Raw genomic sequence first — 17,446 nt, 5'->3', positions numbered from 1 at the left:
TTGCATTTGTTAGTGGGATAATAATGTAGTTTTTGCATCCAGGGACCTTTGCTGAATAATCTCCCATAAAAAATTACTTTCCTTTCCTGCAGCGTACCCTTGACGCCGCAAGCTCTGCTGTCGCGACCGCATTGCCAGCCCGATCCTCTGATATTCTAGGTATCCTGCTCCACGACTTGCATCATTGCAGGGAACCACAGTTTTGCTGAAACCCCGGACTCGTGCGGAACGGCTGGTCTCTGGAATTAGCCGCGCATGGCCGACTTGAGCCGACCGAGCCGGTGCCACTTATTAACCCATCTCCACACTGGGCGCGATGATGACGCAGCCATCACTGCTACGTCTTCCTTCCGCTGGCGAAGATTGTGTGATATACTTATACGATGGAGGCCAATGGCAGCGGCAGCGCATTGTCGAACTCATCTCAGAAGAGGCCTGCGCAGGACGCGCCTGAAACTTCGCGTTCGAAACGCGCGAAGTACACTTCAGCAGCATGGTATGCTTAATGGAAATCACCCCATTTCATTTTCTTACAGACATCAGCAACGAGTGCAAACGTTGTAAAGTTAAATGCATCCAAGTTGACGACAGTGCGGATTGTCAACGGTGCTCCACTATGAATGTTAATTGCATCGTCGTGCCCACAGCTACACAGACTGCCAAAGAAAAGGACAAGAACAAAGAGAAAAGTCACATCGATGAGTAAGCAAAAAACCCTCCAAGATGTCCTGAATCTAACTCAGCTCCAGCTCTATTCACAAGCAATTGACTGAAGATGTATCCTTCCTACGACAGCAGCTCACCACATTGATGGGCGCTGTGGCGGCTCTCGCTGAGCGACGAGATAGTCAACCCACCATCATTGCTGGATGCACCCCAGCTTCACAGCAGACAGCTAGTCCAGCTCACTCGAGTACCACGTCTCAGCGCACAGGACCACCGCGACAACCTCAGTTTGCAGGGCCAACACGCGCTGCGTTCAGTCTTAAAATCGTCGAATCATCACTGAATCGTATGGGTATACCATCTGATGTGCGATATCCGGCTGGCCACACGTCATCAGTATCATCACGAGAAGCAACGCCGGAGCCAACTACTGCATTGGCGCAGACCTTGCTCCGCTCCGGAGTGGAGGGCCTACAGGGTATTTCAAATGACGACATAAATAGGCTACTAGGCATTTACCAAGAAGAGGTAGCATGCGTGCATCCAATCATAGAGACCAGAGATCTGATTGCAAATGCCCCGGCTATCATGGATCTCGTCCGCAATCCTCACCAGCCGACTGGTCCGCAGAAAGTGGGAAAGAAGGACGTACACATCTTGAGACTTGCTGTGGCAACAGCTATCACCCATGAGATTCATGGAAAGAATGATCTTTCAGACCGCTTGCTATTCGAGGTCGAACAGGATGTTGGCCGAATTTCCAGTGAGACAGAAGTCGAGCTTAAGGACATACAGATTATGGGGATGCTGGTATGAATTTTGTCACGTATATCCCAAAAATCCACTAATCCAACATAGAGTTTGTACTTTTGTCACACTGAAGAAGAGTTATTCGCGTGGCGAGCGATTGGTAGAGCCTGCCGTCAGGCTCTCGAGATGGGTTTACATCGCAAACAGAGCCTCCAAGACAACTTCAAGGACTCTGAAGACCGAAGGCTTGCGGTGCAAGTCTTTTGGGTAGTCTACGAACTGGACAGACGTTGGAGCTTCGGCACTAGCTTATCGTTTGCCCTGAACGATCGGGATATCGACACTCAACTACCGGAACCAGGGAAGGCATACCCGTACTTGAAAGCCATGGTCGCCTATGCGAGACTGTGCTCCAGAGTCTGGGAGTCTCTGCCACCGTATGGCTCTCCCTTGCAAACGATTCCAAAGGAGACAGAAGATTACCTCGATTTTATCACCTCGAATTGGCTGCTGTCAATACCGCAGGAGCTACAGTTCCGGCACCCTCGCCTGGGCCTGGCGCCAAAGTCGCAGCCAAGGCTTCTACATCGGTTAAGAACTTTACTCTACCTTCGTGGGAATCATATGCGCACGCTCATTCATCGACATCATGTGCTTACCCCAGATAACATCAAGGCAGATTTGCAATCTGCGCGGTTGGTCGTTGACATTGCCAAGGATAGTATTCAGGTTTTGGTACACCTGAACGAAACGAGCGACATCTACACTCGTCAACAGAGCGTATACCACTACTACCTGCTGAGTGCGCTTGCAGTACTGTTACTTGCTGTCTGCCATGCGCCAAGTACGTTCGCAGAAGCTAGCAGAGACGCATTCATCTCAGCGGTGGAACTAGTTAAGGGCTTCTCACGCCATGGCACAGCTAGCCGTAGGCTTTGGAAAAGCATCAAAGGTCTTTTGCCTGTTGTCAAATCATTGGGAATGCACGGCGAAACTGGGATCCAAGGCAGCAACACACCTTTCAAGGAGGCGGTCGAACCGTCAACCGCGAACAATGTGCAGCAGTCCCTGCAGCTCGGATCAAACGCGACCGAGCTGCCGAACTTGTGGAACGGCGGTGACTTCAGTTTCGACACAGACCTTGGGTCAATGCCTGACGTGTTCAATATTGGCAATGAGCTCATCGATCTGTATGACGCATTTGGCACGGCAGCAACAACGCAGCCCGTGCAACCGGATCCTTCGGCAGACAATTTTGGTGAACAAGGTCTGAGCATATGGGAGATCGGAGAGATATCACGACACTTTCAAGGCTTGCTTTGAGTGGACAACATTGATATTCCAAAATCACATTGGCTCGAGCCAGCGCTTCCCGACTGAAAGCCACGACGGTCTCCTTGCTTCCCATTGCGTGCTACATATGGACGTTCAAGTCGCAGGCACAAGCATCGCACAGACCCAGCCTCGCTCGAATTGGCTCACTCGCACCTCAGGATCCACTTCACCGAGACGTCACGGTGGGGAGCTCATCCAGGCACTCTCGAAACCAGAACCGAAGAAGCGACCTCAAGCCGTCCTAGGAAGACTGATCTAAGCTTGCAAGCCATCACTCTGTTTGGGTACCAGTGTCTGAGAGGCGGTTGAGAATTGTCGCCAACAAAGCAGTCCGCGAATACGCTAAACCGAAGTGCCAGAAGCTGGTGTTGTTGAGGTGATCAGGCTGGAGTCCGAGCCGAACCCTAGGATGCCAGCCTCGATCGGGCCCGGCACCAAACAACCAATGAAGTCCTGAACTGGAACTCGATGCAAAACGAGAGTAGATGGTGTTAAAGGCGCCGGTGGTGCAGAAATCACAAAGTTGCAGTGTTTTGGCCTACCATTGCAATATCGGCACGCCTTATGTTCAGGACACGATTAATGGGAGGCATTGTGGTTCTCATGGCACATTTCTACAGAGTGCGCCGAGCTCTTGCTGCAATCTTGAACAGAGGGAGGCCCTGGAAGCGCCTATCTCCTGTTGCCTCTTGCCAATTGCCACCGAAGATATACCTCGCCCTGCAGTTGCAACATCGACCATGATCTGGATCTGGCAAAAACTCTCAGGCAGAACGAACCGAGCTACTGTTGCCTCGAGGGTAGGCCCGACGGTCAGATTGCCATCGTTTCCGAGAACTGCAAACCTAGCAACATAGTATGCGCACTCATCGTACGAATTAAAGAACGTAGGCAGATTCATTACTCCCTCGTCGGTGTATGCAAGACTCGGATCACTACTAGTCAACTGCTTCTTAGTCTTGAGGGCCTGAACGGACTAAAGGTCATTGAATTCAGCTGGTGGATTGGCGGATAGTGACGTTGTGCAGACTAGCAACCGTGTGAATGTATATAGGGTGAGTCATCACGATGGTATTTGACTCAAACGCTCTTTCAATTCATACAGACAACCTCATAACTATCGACCATTCAAATTGACCGTTCATTATCACCGTCTACTAAACTCTATTTTTCCACAATTCCAGCCGGAACAGCCTCTCTATCCGCCAGTTCTGATATAGGACTACTGTCGGATTGTCGGACATCTTGTGATACACGCAATTATGCGGTCGTTGATGCCCATGCTAGTCACGTGCACGGAAATAGTTCCGTTTCGAAAGGCTCGCGGTGGATAGTGATTTGGAGTGGAAGCACTCAGGATGGAGGTGGAAGACCTGAGCAGATACATAGCTGGACATCCGACAAGGAACCATAATCATCGGATCTCATGCATCTACAAGATTGTCCTGGAATCAGCAAGACAGGCTTTGTCTAAGCCAATCTGTAACTCAGCCGCTGCTTTGTTGACCGTCTCGGCTGAATCTACAGTCCTCTTTCACATACATGACTTAGCCGCACTTATGCGATGGGTGCTAAGAAAGGAATACTCCCTTCGCAGTCGTCGCCAGACGTGATACATCGTTTCCTGAAAGATCTTTTGCATTGGTTCCGAGGGGACTATCATCCGACCACGCTATCAAAACTTGCAAAAATCAGGGCCTGAGGAGGGGTTGTGGTCATTCGCGATGACGGTGTGTGGAAGAGTCAGTTCGTCCCGGTTCCATACATGCTGGATCTGGGAATTGACCACGCGCTGAAACAAGAGTGGATGGAGAAAATGCTCATTGAGAGGGACGGTGGTGTGTGTAACTAGGAGTTGTCGACAGGGCTTTGAAACGGGCTGCTATACCATGTGCGCAACTGAAGATGGGGCATTTCGTGTGCAAGAAAAATACAGATACAATTAGATCACGATATTCTACATTAAAGGATACACACATGTGAAAAGCAATACTCCATCAACGATCTCTCTTGGCTGGCCAGTCAGCAATAGCCCATATCCCCCTGACTATGGTCTCCTCGCCTTCGTGGCCCCTCAGACTGAGTCGCGCTTGCTCATGCTGATACCTCCACAGCTCCTGGAACACACACACCAAGATGTCCTTGAACTCATTTGAAGGCCTCCCCGTGTAGCAAGCTTTGCCAATCTTCGTGCAGCACTTCTCGACCACTAGGTTCATGATCTCGTGCCGCCTTGCAGGAAGTGGTCGTTGTGGCCCGGATCTGTGCGCAATGCTCTGCGAGACAAGTACAGTGTAGAGGTGCAGTAGCGGGAAATGCCGCTCCGAGTCTAGCTTTGAGGCGTCAATAATGCAATCCCAGCTAACGTTCGCTCCAGTGAGGCCGAGACATGCGTTTGCCCTCCAAAGCAATCGTGATGTTCGTGACAAGTCGGTGAGGTACAGTGGTAGCGTGGCTGCTGCACTGGACATCAAACGAGCGAGACGGACGAACGGTATTGCGAGACCTTCTGTTCTGTTTGGCCGGCCCAAGGAGTCCCAAGAAGCAGCGATGAGGTTGTGGGCATCAGTGAGGGCATCATGCGATCCACTCCAGGCTTGCGCTCCAGCTTCGATGAGCGCCGGCAAGATGGCTTTGTCCAACAGCGCAGTGATGGTGAACTTGCCATCAGGCTTTCGCTTCCACAGATCCCGGATACCGATCCAAAGCTTCTCCATGAATGCGTGGAGTCGAACAAGCGGCAGCTCACACAGTCTCTCCCATATCGATGGAGCATCAAAAGCCGGCTGTGTGTTCCTTCTAGAGACTAAGACATGTCTACAGACTGGGCAACTTGCGTTGTTGCCACGGCCATCCTCGATCCATCGTCTTATACATCCATGGCCGAAAATGTGCTTACAGTCCAGAACGACGGGCTGGTGCGTTGCGCTGAAAGGTTCGCTACATATTACGCACTCATCTACCGGACGTAGTTGAGTCTTGACGAAGTTCTCCATGCGCATAGGTACAGGCGGGTGTTGCAACGAAGCGTGTGCGGCAAGACCTTGGCAAGACCTTCGCGTCGAATGCATAGCTGCGGCTTGTGAAAGACAGTTGGTGAATGTTTGCGGGTTGATTGATTGACAAAGAGATGCGAGAGACATGTGCGTTCACTCACATGTGTTGGAAGTGTGTTGTTGAGTATGACTGCTGCTTCCATGAGCGAATACTCTATGGCTTTCACACTCGTCGACGGTGTGCTCTGCGTTGTACATCGTGGCACGTTCTGCACATTTGTACGTTGACCGTGCACTAAAAGCAACGCGACTCCGTTGGTATAATTGCCTTGCTAAGCTGTCCGCGAACGCTTTAAGGAGTTTGAGACCAATCCAATTACAACACGCGTCGATGAGCTCACGGGCAGGTAGCCGCGATATCCTCCAATGCAGTGACTCAAATCACGTGTTACGATCCAAACGATACTGAGATTCGACACAACTGTGCCTCTCAGCCTTGTTTTGTCATCTTTAAGTTGCATTCGTGAATTTCGATATTGTTCGTCACAGACTCACAGTGGCAGCCCCGCGAGCGTACGGAGCAGGTTCATTGGTGCGAGTATGTCATCAGGGCTCCACTGCAATATCTTAGCTACAGAATTTCTGGATTCTACAGTCATGGCTTTCGAAAGCTCGTTCACGATGTTTGTGTAAGGCTGTGGATGAAACAGTAGGAGCGTCAATGTGCTAGCAGTTCTGCGCTAGTGGCTTATGTAATCGCGGCTGTGCCGAGTACCGATATGTTGTAAGGCGCACCTAAACTTCCACCGACCTTCACCAACCACGATCACACCGCATCGCACTTATGGTGCTTATATAGCAGCAACGTAGACACTGTCCCCTTGTAGCAGAGTGGGCCTGAGGCTAACAGCTCTTGACGGACAAGCATTCAGCAGTGGTGAATCAGCTTCGATCGATCACTTCATTTTGATCATCTATCCTGTGTCACACGGGCAACCTCCAGTATCACTCCACCTTTGGACATTTCACCTAATATCCTCACTCTGCACGATGGTACCGAAGACATCGGCCAACTCAGCAAGTGCAACTCTGGTCAACTCATCGCCCTTCACACCTGGGATGTCGCGGTCGCCAATGGCGTCTTCAACCAAAATGACTTCATAGCCCTTCTGCATGGCCTCGCGAGCTGTAGTAGAGACGCAGACGTGGGCCATGTAGCCTGTCAAAGCCACCTTTTTCACACCCCACGACTGGAGGGTGTCGTGTAGAGGTGTCTGTTCGAAAGAACCGGGGAACTGCTTCCATATTGTCTCCTCACCATCCTGAAAGACTGTCAGCTTTAACTCCAGAAAAGAGAAGAATCACAGAAGAACGGACCTTCGCAGCAACATTGCTGAATTCGTTTGCCAGCTCAGTGCCGGGCGTGAAGATCGGTGCACCCTCAGGTGTCTGGTGCATGACATGCACAATTTTGCCACCTGCAGCCCGGTACTTCTCAAGCAGGCTGGCAATAGCCTTCCCGCTTGACTCCGCGTTGGTTACCTTCAGTTGTCCCTTTGCATACTCATTCTGAGCGTCGATGATGATTAGAGCAGAGTCGGAGGTCGAGGCTGTACCAGGACGGATACCGAGGAGATCACGGAAAGAGGCGACCATCGTGGTTGGGATCCTGACTGTCGGGTTCTGAACTCAGGGGCTTAATATTGTGTTTCGAGGCTGCTCAGAAGCTCAAGGTGTTGCGATACTGATGAGCCTTGTTTGAAATGTAGGAGTAGCCACCGAAATGTACCCCGCAGACTATGACGTGCCTTCCTGGCTAATGGGGTCTAGACTGAGAGGTTGCAACAGCAGCGAGCAGAGTCTCAAAGAAAGCCAGCTGGGTTGAGCATCTCCTAATGTCCTGGTGACAGCGCATCTTGAATCCAAGAGGCGAAGAATCAGAATGCTCGATGCTTAAGGAAATGAGATTCCACAGGACCCTGCAAGTCGCTTCCATGGCGGCAGAACCGCGCTAGACCGTATTTGGCCATGGGATTTCCTCTCCACCCTACGTATGATAACTTATCTATCATTCGCTCTTCTCGATCATGTTCGTCGCAGGTTCGCTGCCTAAAACGACACCGGAGCTTCGATACATAGTATCGCCGATCGGAACTCACAACAAGATCCATAGATCGTGTCTTCAACACGAATACCGTGGAGATTATCGCGGCGGACGCTTACGGAGCAAGAGAGAGAGAAACGGCAGCACACAGCCATAGATCAAAATAATGGTCCATACATAATGTCCACCACTCAACAACAGTCAGGACGCCTTCGTTCTGTAGATCAAGCTTGCAAAATCGCTCGCCGCACAGTCCCTTGAGCTCAGGACGATTCGATCAAGGGGAGATATTCGACAAAGCCATACCAAGAGACAGCGATCGGATTTATACTGCTGCGTGAAGGGAGAAAACGGATTTTTTTGGGAAGGCTGGCAGTCGAATGTATGCTTCACAACCCCAAGAGTGGAGCCAGATCACTCGCCGTTGATCTTCACTCATCATAGCTCAGCTGGCCCGATCGAAAGCAGCTGCGTTTTCCTATCATGTATGATACTCCGCACAACTTTGGTACCCTGGCTACGGACACACTTGGTGCAATGGTGAGGACAAGCCGGCCAATCAGAAACCGCATGCGGTAGGCGCAAGCGAGTTGTTAGGTTTATTGGGTATCATACGTCAGCTCCCGCGGGAGCCCAATCCCGCGGCAACCAACAGCAGCATGTTGCTGCGCACAGCTTTGCAATTATTGACGAAGCCGCAATGCGAAGACGCGAGAGCGTAGCCGCGGGATCGATAAGATAGGTATGAGAAGGGTGTTGCCGCAGCGTTTGACCAGTGAGAATGCGACGACACAGCAACCGAAGGCTGAGTGGACAAACATAGACATGATAGCTGGTCGTTGCATCTAGTCATCGTGTTGATGTGTGCAGGGACTTGCGATACAGATGCGGAGAAGCCATGGCGTTCCGGAGAGATGGAGGCGACGTCAGCGAAACGCTCCAGCTTAAGAACCCTCCACAGGCCATCCCTATAAAGCCCATAAGTCGTTCCCGAGCACGTAAATTAATCCTACCGTCAACAGCTGTTAGAAAGCTAAGAATCAAACGTCAGGCACACGTACAAAGACCCTCGACAGCCCAACTATTTACAATTGTCCATCACAACCGATTTCGCACAATGCCTTCTGCTGCACGATCACTCGAGACAATGATGCTTCAAGCACACCGCGCCAAAGGCGTTCGATATCCTACATCTTCCCAGAAAGACTGCCTCAAGACATGGTACTCGTATGCGCTGCGTCGAGGCGAAGTCGAAAAGGCCAGCCCCACAATACTGCGTGAGCACGGAAGGCAACTGCGAGCGATGAGAGAAACCGCACCTGGTGGCAGGACGTACTTGTGATTATTGTAAGCTAAGCTTGTTCTTCTTGAAAAGAGAGTGTACTGAATCGTGTTTAGATTTCAGTTGTAGTGAAGCAACGGGGGGCCATGCAGGCGTTGAATAGCGGCGGTTTTGATTGACCGCAAATGGCTTATGGTAGCATAGTATAAAGCTACCTGGGCCGACAGACTGTATTATATGATACCCAGAGCGCATCGCGCCCAAACTGAATGAGACATATATCATCACGCGATGGTGTCTGGTGATGTGCTCAAGCAGGTTACCACTGGAGCACGCCAAACTCAAAGCCAGCGCAGCAGAATGCATGACTTCAGGTCCCCTAGATGACATCTTTGATCCACCTCAAATAACCAACACTCGCGCCTAGCATATTCTACCTGAATAAAGACGCTTCAACCTCGCGACCTTTGATCTTGTGAAAATGCGACACACCTGTGGATTCCTTGACACAAGATTGAGTGCATGTGAAGAACCTAGGTTTGGCCAGAAACAGCTCTCTGATTGGGCTCTGAAACAGAATTTGTGCCATCATGGATGCAGTAAAGACGAGGAGACTCTCGCTCGTATCTGACACGTCAGTCCATAATGTTCCTGACAATGTTTCAGATCATTCCTATGCATGCGGAATAAAATGTATTACAAACGACGAATGTCTTGAAGACACGTCATGTGGTGGACTGGCATCGGATCAGAAAATCAGATGCTTTGTCTGCTTCTGTGTCTATATGCCTGCCACGCTCTCAACTCTACGCAGAATGTCGTTATCGCGTCAGATTGGAAATTTAACCAAGAACTATTTGTACGATCAACCAGCTTAGATGGCGTCCCTGGAAAGAATAAAGATAGGTCAAAGAGCACCTAAATTCCGCTGTCAAGCATTGGTCAGTGGCTCCATTCAAGGTCCGTATTATGAACACGGTGTCGATGCAGTACACCTTCATCACAAGTCAATCCATTTCTAAGACTGCTCTAGAAGTCTCTCTCGATACTTATATCTGTCCGACCAACTCGCAAGCCGGGCCCAATGTCACGTCCTCGTGGCTCGTCATACTATTCATCCCAGCAGCATTTTCTAATTTATGTCCGACAGAAGTTTTGGCGTTTCAAGAAAGCTATGAGCAATTCCGGAAACGAAACTGCAGTATCATGTTTACATCTGTCGACACACGAAACTCTCTCTGGTACTGGCAAAGTATCCCACGTAAGCATGGAGGATTAGGACATGTCGACATTCCGCTCTTGAGCGACACCAGCAACAAGATTGCGAAGGACTATGGTGTTGTTGTTGAAGAGTTGGGTATTGACATCCGTGGTATGTTCTTGATTGACGGGGAGGGAATTGTGCAACAGGTTAGTGTGGATACCATCACCCTGTTCTGTTGTGGGCGCTCGTCACTGCACGAAAGTCGCTCATATCAATGAAACCTCGCAGGTCACGTTGGACAATTGTCAAATCGATCGAAGCGTGGTCGAGACTTTGCGCGTTCTTGACGCACATCAGTCGCTCATCAAAGTCGGCGTCCCTTACCCCATCGACGAGGCAGCCAACGCACGGGCAAAAAGCAGTCAAATAGGCTGTCTGAAAGAGCTCATGATGGAAAATACCTCAGCACACTCTGTCTCAAGGCATGATACTACTCACAGACCCACGGAGAGTGAGATCAGATTGAAGCGTGGTTATGCAACAAGCTGGAGCTTGCCAAGGCAAAATTCTGCTGTTATCCTACACTCAGCTGCAAGCGTAAGAGCAGGTAGAAGCGGCTATAGAAAGCTGCGAATTTCATTTGCAGCAGTGCGGAGAGGAAGTAAAGAATTAGCAAGACTTTTCGTCTCAAAGCCGGACCCCAAAAGCAGGAGACTGCTAAGACCTGAGAGTTGATTACGTGGAGGTAGCTAGTCATCTTATTTCGCAGAATGACCTTATGTCGCACGGTTGGGTGTGGTGCTGCAGGTATGGGATATTAAGAAATGTGTGTGTGATGGATGTTGTATTGTTCTGGCATCATAGCGCAGCTTATATGTAGGCCCTCGCACGGCACGATTTGTAATAGAGTTCAGGTTCACGACAGCGCTTGGCCTGCGACACACCCCCTCAGAGCTCATTCAGTCTCAGATGAGGTCTGATTGTGTTCAGAGTTTGCCTCTTTGTGTCGATGCGCTGGATCAAGCTGCGATGAGATATCAACCAGGCCTAAATGACGTACGAACTGAGAGTGCTTTTCTGCTGAGAGTGGTTTGGTGAAGCCGTCCGAAGGCATTTCAGTCGTTGGAACCCATTGAACTGTGACTTTGCCGTCTCTGTAGACCTGCCTTAGCCATAAGCTATGGATGTCAACGTGCTTCAGCTTTGATGACGCTTGTGGTCTGCCTTTTTGGATCAGGCCTGTCGTTTGCTGGTTGTCACAGAGTATGCGAGGTTGGTGCTCGGGATCGAACTGTATCTGCTTGAACAGCCGGTACAGACCTATTGTCTCTTTCGCTGTGTGTGACAGCGAGAGCAGCTCAGCTTCAGTCGTTGACGTGGTTACAGTCTTCTGCTTAGACGACTGCCACATGATCGGCCCGTTGAACAGCTTCATGAGGTAGCCTTGCGTGGATCTTCGAGTCTCTGGATCATCCGCGAACGATGCGTCGCTTGACAGCTGAAGTACCTCTTCATCGCGTGTCTCTACTTCAGTGGTAGTTTCCACTGAGCCCAAGAACTCGATGGCATAGTACTTCGTGGCCTGGAGATATGCGAGAACTCGGTTCGCGTAACGCAAGTGCTCCGGTGAAGGGTTCAACGTGAACTGACTTAACTGGCTGGCTGCAAAAGACACATCGGGTCGCGATACCACTGCTGCATACAGGATCGAGCCTACCTTTTCTTGCATCTCTGTGATCTGATGAAGCGTTGCTTGCCCCTCGTATTGTTGAGGACGATAAGACGAGAGGAGAGGCGTTGTAGCCCTTCTTCCAGTGTCGTCAATGCCGAACTTGGTACAGATCTTCTCAATATACCCGTGTTGGCTGATCCAGAGCTTCTTGTCTCTGGTTTTTCGGAGGATGCTGATGTTGAGGAAGGAGATTGCTTCGCTCAAATCCTTAATCCCATACCTGTTGTTCAATCTTAGCTTGAATTCTTGAATGAAATGAATACATTCTGGCTGTGCGATGACGAGCATGTCGTCTACGTAGAGAAACAGGATGAGTCCTGTTTGCTTGTTGATGAGTATGCATGGCTCATCTGGGCAATGATCAAATCCCAGACCCTTGAGAAATGATACGAGCTCGTTGAACCATAGTTTTGGTGACTTGCGCAATCCATACAGCGCTTTTCGCAGTTTCCAGACTTTGCCTGACTGGTGATACCCTGGCGGACAGGCGGTGTATACCTCTTCGTCCATGTCTGCATTGGTGAAGGCGTTCTTGAAGTCAATTTGGTGACAGAGAAGCCCGAATGCGCAGACCAGAGCCATTAGGATGCGAAAGCTGCGATATGCGCCTGTTGCTGCATATATGTCGTCCGATATGTGGTGTTGAAGATCACCTCTGACGCAGATCCGTGCTTTGTGACGGACGAGGTAGCCGGCGTCGTCAACTTTGTACGTGAACACCCACTTCAGCGGCAGCACTTGCTTGCCTTCTGGGTAGTCCACAAGCTCGAAGGTCTTCTTCTCTTCGAGTGATGTAAGTTCAGCGTCTGCAGCACGCCGGAACTCTTTGCCCTCAGGATGTCGCTTCAGCTGATGCCAGAAGTCAGGTGGCGGTAGTAGGTCTCTCCGGTGCATGCGTATAGACTGTGCTGCTGCAAATGCGTGGGCTACTTGCTGACCGAGTTTAGCCCGCTCAAGTCGTAGAGCATGAGCTTGGCGTCGTGCTTTCTTCTCGTTATGTCGCTGTGTAGCTTGAGTTTGGGTGGTACCGACGGCGTCTTGACCTCTTTGTGATAGTCGAATGCTCCGTCCGGTACTGGTGCGTAGGTTTTGAAGAACAGATGCGTCAGTAGCGACGTCCCTTCTGTGTCCAGGTGTTTCTTGTGTAGCGCTTGTTTGACGTGGAACTGATTCAACAGACACTGGAGTTGGATACGGCCATCGCATAGGTGTGCTTCTAGTCTTGGGCTGTAGGGTCATATCCTGTAGAGATGCTTCGTCTCTCCTTGAACCTGCAGGCGGCGCTTCGTGCCCCTGTGGATCGACTGGCTCTTCTGCCTGTTCTGCGGTATCGCCGCCGATGAGAAGCATGTCGTTGTCTGACTCCTCTACATCGACGTCATTTAATGTGGTAGAAAGTGCTTGCTCACGTTGCGGAAGATCCATAGACTGTTGTGAGTCGTACATGACGTTTTCGTCCATGCGTACGTCCCGTGATGTGATCACACGGTTGGACTGTGGTATCCAGACCTTGTGAATATTGGTTGCTTCAGTTCCAACGAGCCATCCAGTGAGCGCTTTCTCTCGTAGTTTCGCTCTAGCTGGACGGTCTCTCCAGTTCTTGATAAGAACGTAAGCTCGCGATCCAATGATTTTCAAGTTCGAAAGGTCAGGCTGGCGACCGTGCACCATCTCGAACGGTGTTTTCCAGTCTTTGCGCTGCACTGGAATGCGATTCAGAAGGCGTGTGGCGTGTGCAACTATGTGTGGCCAGAGCTTGTGTGGTAATCTACTCTGTATGCGAAGTTTTCGCGCAGTAGTCATGATCACCCCCCCAGAACGTTCGGCAAGACCGTTCTGATCTGGGGTGTCTGGGGGAGACGGTGTAAAGGTGATGCCCTTTGCGGCTATTGTCTCCTTCCACTTGGTACCTAAGCCCTTCTCGCCATCTGATCGGATGTATCGTGTGGTAAATCCCCAGTTAGTGTTGGTGATAGCTAGGAATTCCTTGGTCACAGACACAAGCTCATCTTGGGTCTTGTTTGGGAGATTGAAAGATATGTGGTACGCAGAGTAGTCACAGTAAAAGTGAACCACCCATGAGTCAGCGTTGAATGCTTCTTCCATGTCGATGAGGTCCATATGAACCTTTTCAAAAGGGTAGTTCCCTTTCCACAATGGAATCCTTGATACTTGTTTGTGTGCTTGTGCAAGTTCGCATGTCTCGCAGAGCTCTGCGTTCCGCTCGAAGTTTGACGTACTTAGCGTTACACCTTTTGTTGTTTTGGACACATGCTCAAGAGCTTCTTTACGGATGTGTCCCAACCGTGCATGCCACACGTCCATTGTTGCTGAGGCATTCTTTACATCTCGGGACGTCTTCTTTGTAGCAAAGGCATGCCCTGTGTTTTTGATGGTTGTGTTCTCGTTGGAAAGTTGCTGTGCACTGTGTGGCTTAACGACTTGGAAAGCGCCTTGCTTTGTGACTTCAAAGGCCCTTGAGCCGTCTGAGAACTCCACCCAGCATGTTCGTGTGTTGAAAAACATGCCCTGTTTCTCAAGCACATGTGTGCTTAGAAGGTTCCAGTGAAAGCCAGGTACATATGCCACATTTTCCAGTTGAACGAGACCCTGACCTGTAGGTGTTGTGACATTAATGCCGACATTTCCAACACCTTCGATGTGCGTATTAGTATTGCCAAAGCTGATGATTTCATCTTGTATTGGCTTGTATTGATTGAAGCGCGATCTGTCGTTGCAGACGTGTGTATCTGCGCAGTTGTCAAGACGAAAACAACTGTCGTGCTCTTGACTTCGCGTAGTGCTTAGTGCGTATCTGGAAGTAGCGAAAGAAGCCCTGGGTCTAGTCTGGCGATTACTTGTTATCGTGACAGAGCTGGCTTGGCTTCCCGCTTTCTCGGGTTGTTCATCTGCATTGTTGCCAGGCCAGAAGTCAGGCAGTGCGATCTTGCTGCGAGAAAAGCTTCTTTCGATCTTTTCGCGCTGGCGATGACTTCCTGTGATTGCTGTGATCACTTTTGATTGAATGTGAACTTGTGGTCTCCATCTCGCTGGAGCTTTTGCGGGGTTAAGGTACCAACAGTCGGCGAACTTGTGTGCTTGTCCGCAAACACAGTCTCGAAGGCAGCTCGGCTGGGTTGCAGAGACTGAACTCGATCCAATCGCCTCTCGCTTCCGCCGTGGCTGCCCATCCTCCTCGTCTGACGTCTTCGGATCACGACCGTGCTTTCTGCCCTGAAGCGTAGCGTGAGCTGCGCGACCCCTGGCGATCTTCTCGCTCGGAGGTGCCATGCTGCGGTACTGCTTGATACAGAAGCTTATCGTGATCCTGTTGTCAGAGAGTGTTGGCTTCAGCCTACGAAAGGATCTGAGGGTCCTGTCAATCGTGTTCCGTGCTCTCTGCACCGCTGGAGCATCGGCTTCGTCGACCGCATCGTCAGAGTCAGCATCACTCGAATCGCCTACCGTGATGAGGCCGTGGCTCGCATGTTCTGGACTGATCGTGTTCAGTGCCGTGATTAGTGCATCGGAGATGCTTCTCAGCGCCGTTTCAGTTTGGTTGATCACCGACGCTTGGCTCTCGGTTTGTGCATCCTTCGACTTCATGTAGTTGTAGAATGGCGGATTGATATCTCGACATGCTTCAACGAAAGCTTCACATATTTGCGGTTCGCTGAGGTTCTCGATCGTGTACCTTTTGGCACTGTTTACGAGAGCAGGCCATCGGCCAAGCCACCTATCCAGGCTTGTGTTACCTGGTCCTTTTCTGAGCCTTTCAAACTCAGTTCGGATGTCTTGCCTTTGGTCTTTCGCGTTCGGCTGAATGCTGTCTGAGAGCGCGGCAAGCTTGCTTCGCACGTCGTGCTTGCCAAGGTAGTGTTGCTTGAACTCTTGACAGACGGTGTAGTCGATGCGATCAGATACCTTGTCGTACTTCTTCTTCTCAGAGTCGAAGATGCTCTGCAAGCTTTGGAACTTCTGGATAGTGTCCTTACTTGCTGAGTCTGATGGTTTCGTTGAGGTGAAGACGAGGTTCTCGATGCCCAGTGGATCGCAGTACTTCCACACCTCGTTGCGCTTGGCAAGATCTTCAATGGAATTGTACCAGTCGATCCAATCGTTGCGAGCGTTGAGCATTGGCAGATTGTGATATCTCAACGATGACATCGTGAACGTCTGGTAGTGGTTCTCGATATTGCTGTTCTTGTTGTTCGTCAAGGTGGTTGTGGTTGTACAACTGTCAGTTCTCTGACAAGTGCGGGGTTGCGGGGTTGCGGACGCGACCCCTCAATTTCTGCTGGGACTGCAACAACTTGTCGTGACCAGCAGCGTACTTGCGACGAGCAGTCAATGGAATTAATAGTATTTATATGGACTGGTAATGCTGCAGAAGGAAGGTTGACCGGGCTCATAACTGTCGCACGGTTGGGTGTGGTGCTGCAGGTATGGGATATTAAGAAATGTGTGTGTGATGGATGTTGTATTGTTCTGGCATCATAGCGCAGCTTATATGTAGGCCCTCGCACGGCACGATTTGTAATAGAGTTCAGGTTCACGACAGCGCTTGGCCTGCGACAGAAACTATAGCGTTGATTCAGGGTGCAGAGCGCATCAAGGACAAGTATTGGGAGAAGGAGGATAACAGATGCACAAAGGCAACAGAGTGCCTGTGCTGCAATTGCAGACCAAAAAAAATGAAATGTTGCGGTGCAAGTCGGTCCGACAGGCCTCGATCGTCACCTTTGTTGACTACCTTGGGCTAGCTTAGCACGTCTCAGGGCATGTATATACGGTCGCCTCCTAGCTAGCAAGCAACTCGGCGCAGTTTTCCATCGATATACAGCGGCTACGTTTGCCGCAACATGAAAGATTAGCGTAAGAGGATTGCAGCATGTATGAAGGCACTTAATTTGGGACGCAAAGAAGGTAACATAAGGTCAGCGGCCAAACCCGAGTACAAATAACCAGTTGCATGTGCGGTTATCATCATTATTGTGTTGCTATGTCTGTACGAGTGGACCGCCTGATCTCCTGGGAAGAGCTCTCTGCTTGTTGTTTATGGACAGTCCGTGCGCAGTCAACGAGCCAGTTCAGTCAACGAGCCACCCCACCAATATGGGACGATCAAAAAGATGAGGTTATTGAGCCACACACAATAGCTATTTTTGTGAGATTTTTTGAGGTATTGCTATAAAGAAGCTTCTAGATTATTTGCACTGCTTTAATCTTGCTGGCGTCTTGAGTTGGCAGATGTTTCTGCTAAATTTGGGTGGGGGAGACGCCTCAGGCGGACCAGCGTTAACCTGACTTAATGCAGCCGCACCACAACAATGCTTTGCTAGATTTTCTGCTGCTTTGTGTGAGGCTTTTCGCTTAC

General features: G+C 50.3%; 6 protein-coding genes across 6 annotated transcripts; 3 read left to right on the top strand and 3 right to left on the bottom strand.

Moving 5' to 3' along the window:
- The first annotated feature begins 323 nt into the window (after window positions 1-323).
- On the top strand, window positions 324-2,988 carry M421DRAFT_328785 (uncharacterized protein). Its single transcript, XM_033589360.1, has 3 exons — window positions 324-702; window positions 750-1,476; window positions 1,525-2,988. Exons 1-3 carry the CDS (start codon window positions 494-496, stop codon window positions 2,737-2,739), a joined length of 2,151 nt encoding a protein of 716 aa, XP_033443442.1. The 5' UTR covers window positions 324-493; the 3' UTR covers window positions 2,740-2,988.
- Window positions 2,989-4,748: 1,760 nt separating this feature from the next.
- M421DRAFT_75846 (uncharacterized protein) lies at window positions 4,749-5,747 on the bottom strand (the record flags this gene model as incomplete). Its single annotated transcript, XM_033597171.1, has 1 exon — window positions 4,749-5,747. One exon carries the CDS (start codon window positions 5,745-5,747, stop codon window positions 4,749-4,751), a length of 999 nt encoding a protein of 332 aa, XP_033443441.1.
- A 1,025-nt stretch (window positions 5,748-6,772) lies between these two features.
- M421DRAFT_75845 (Isochorismatase hydrolase) lies at window positions 6,773-7,403 on the bottom strand (the record flags this gene model as incomplete). Its single annotated transcript, XM_033597170.1, has 2 exons — window positions 6,773-7,069; window positions 7,125-7,403. 2 exons carry the CDS (start codon window positions 7,401-7,403, stop codon window positions 6,773-6,775), a joined length of 576 nt encoding a protein of 191 aa, XP_033443440.1.
- Window positions 7,404-10,011: 2,608 nt separating this feature from the next.
- On the top strand, window positions 10,012-10,751 carry M421DRAFT_39138 (peroxiredoxin TSA1; the record flags this gene model as incomplete). Its single annotated transcript, XM_033590003.1, has 3 exons — window positions 10,012-10,093; window positions 10,167-10,543; window positions 10,626-10,751. Coding segments are annotated over 3 exons (585 nt in total), but the record flags the coding sequence as incomplete, so codon positions are not given.
- A 4,532-nt stretch (window positions 10,752-15,283) lies between these two features.
- On the bottom strand, window positions 15,284-16,206 carry M421DRAFT_104547 (uncharacterized protein; the record flags this gene model as incomplete). Its single annotated transcript, XM_033587036.1, has 3 exons — window positions 15,284-15,397; window positions 15,535-15,915; window positions 15,994-16,206. 3 exons carry the CDS (start codon window positions 16,204-16,206, stop codon window positions 15,284-15,286), a joined length of 708 nt encoding a protein of 235 aa, XP_033443438.1.
- Window positions 16,207-16,382: 176 nt separating this feature from the next.
- On the top strand, window positions 16,383-16,937 carry M421DRAFT_328730 (uncharacterized protein). Its single transcript, XM_033589359.1, has one exon. It carries the CDS (start codon window positions 16,545-16,547, stop codon window positions 16,830-16,832), a length of 288 nt encoding a protein of 95 aa, XP_033443437.1. The 5' UTR covers window positions 16,383-16,544; the 3' UTR covers window positions 16,833-16,937.
- Window positions 16,938-17,446: the final 509 nt, after the last annotated feature.

The sequence above is a fragment of the Didymella exigua genome (genome assembly GCF_010094145.1).
Source record: "Didymella exigua CBS 183.55 unplaced genomic scaffold M421scaffold_53, whole genome shotgun sequence".
NCBI classification, from domain to species: domain Eukaryota; kingdom Fungi; phylum Ascomycota; class Dothideomycetes; order Pleosporales; family Didymellaceae; genus Didymella; species Didymella exigua.
The sequence above is the reverse complement of the archived record's forward strand: the minus strand, read 5'-3'. Positions and strand labels throughout refer to the sequence as shown.

Coding starts and splice junctions, on each gene's coding strand:
- M421DRAFT_328785 (XM_033589360.1), top strand. CDS start 494: ATGGTATGCTTAATGGAAATCACCCCATTTCATTTTCTTACAGACATC. Junction 703..749: donor GAGAAAAGTCACATCGATGA/GTAAGCAAAAAA, acceptor ACTCAGCTCCAG/CTCTATTCACAAGCAATTGA. Junction 1,477..1,524: donor TACAGATTATGGGGATGCTG/GTATGAATTTTG, acceptor AATCCAACATAG/AGTTTGTACTTTTGTCACAC.
- M421DRAFT_328730 (XM_033589359.1), top strand. CDS start 16,545: ATGTTGTATTGTTCTGGCATCATAGCGCAGCTTATATGTAGGCCCTCG.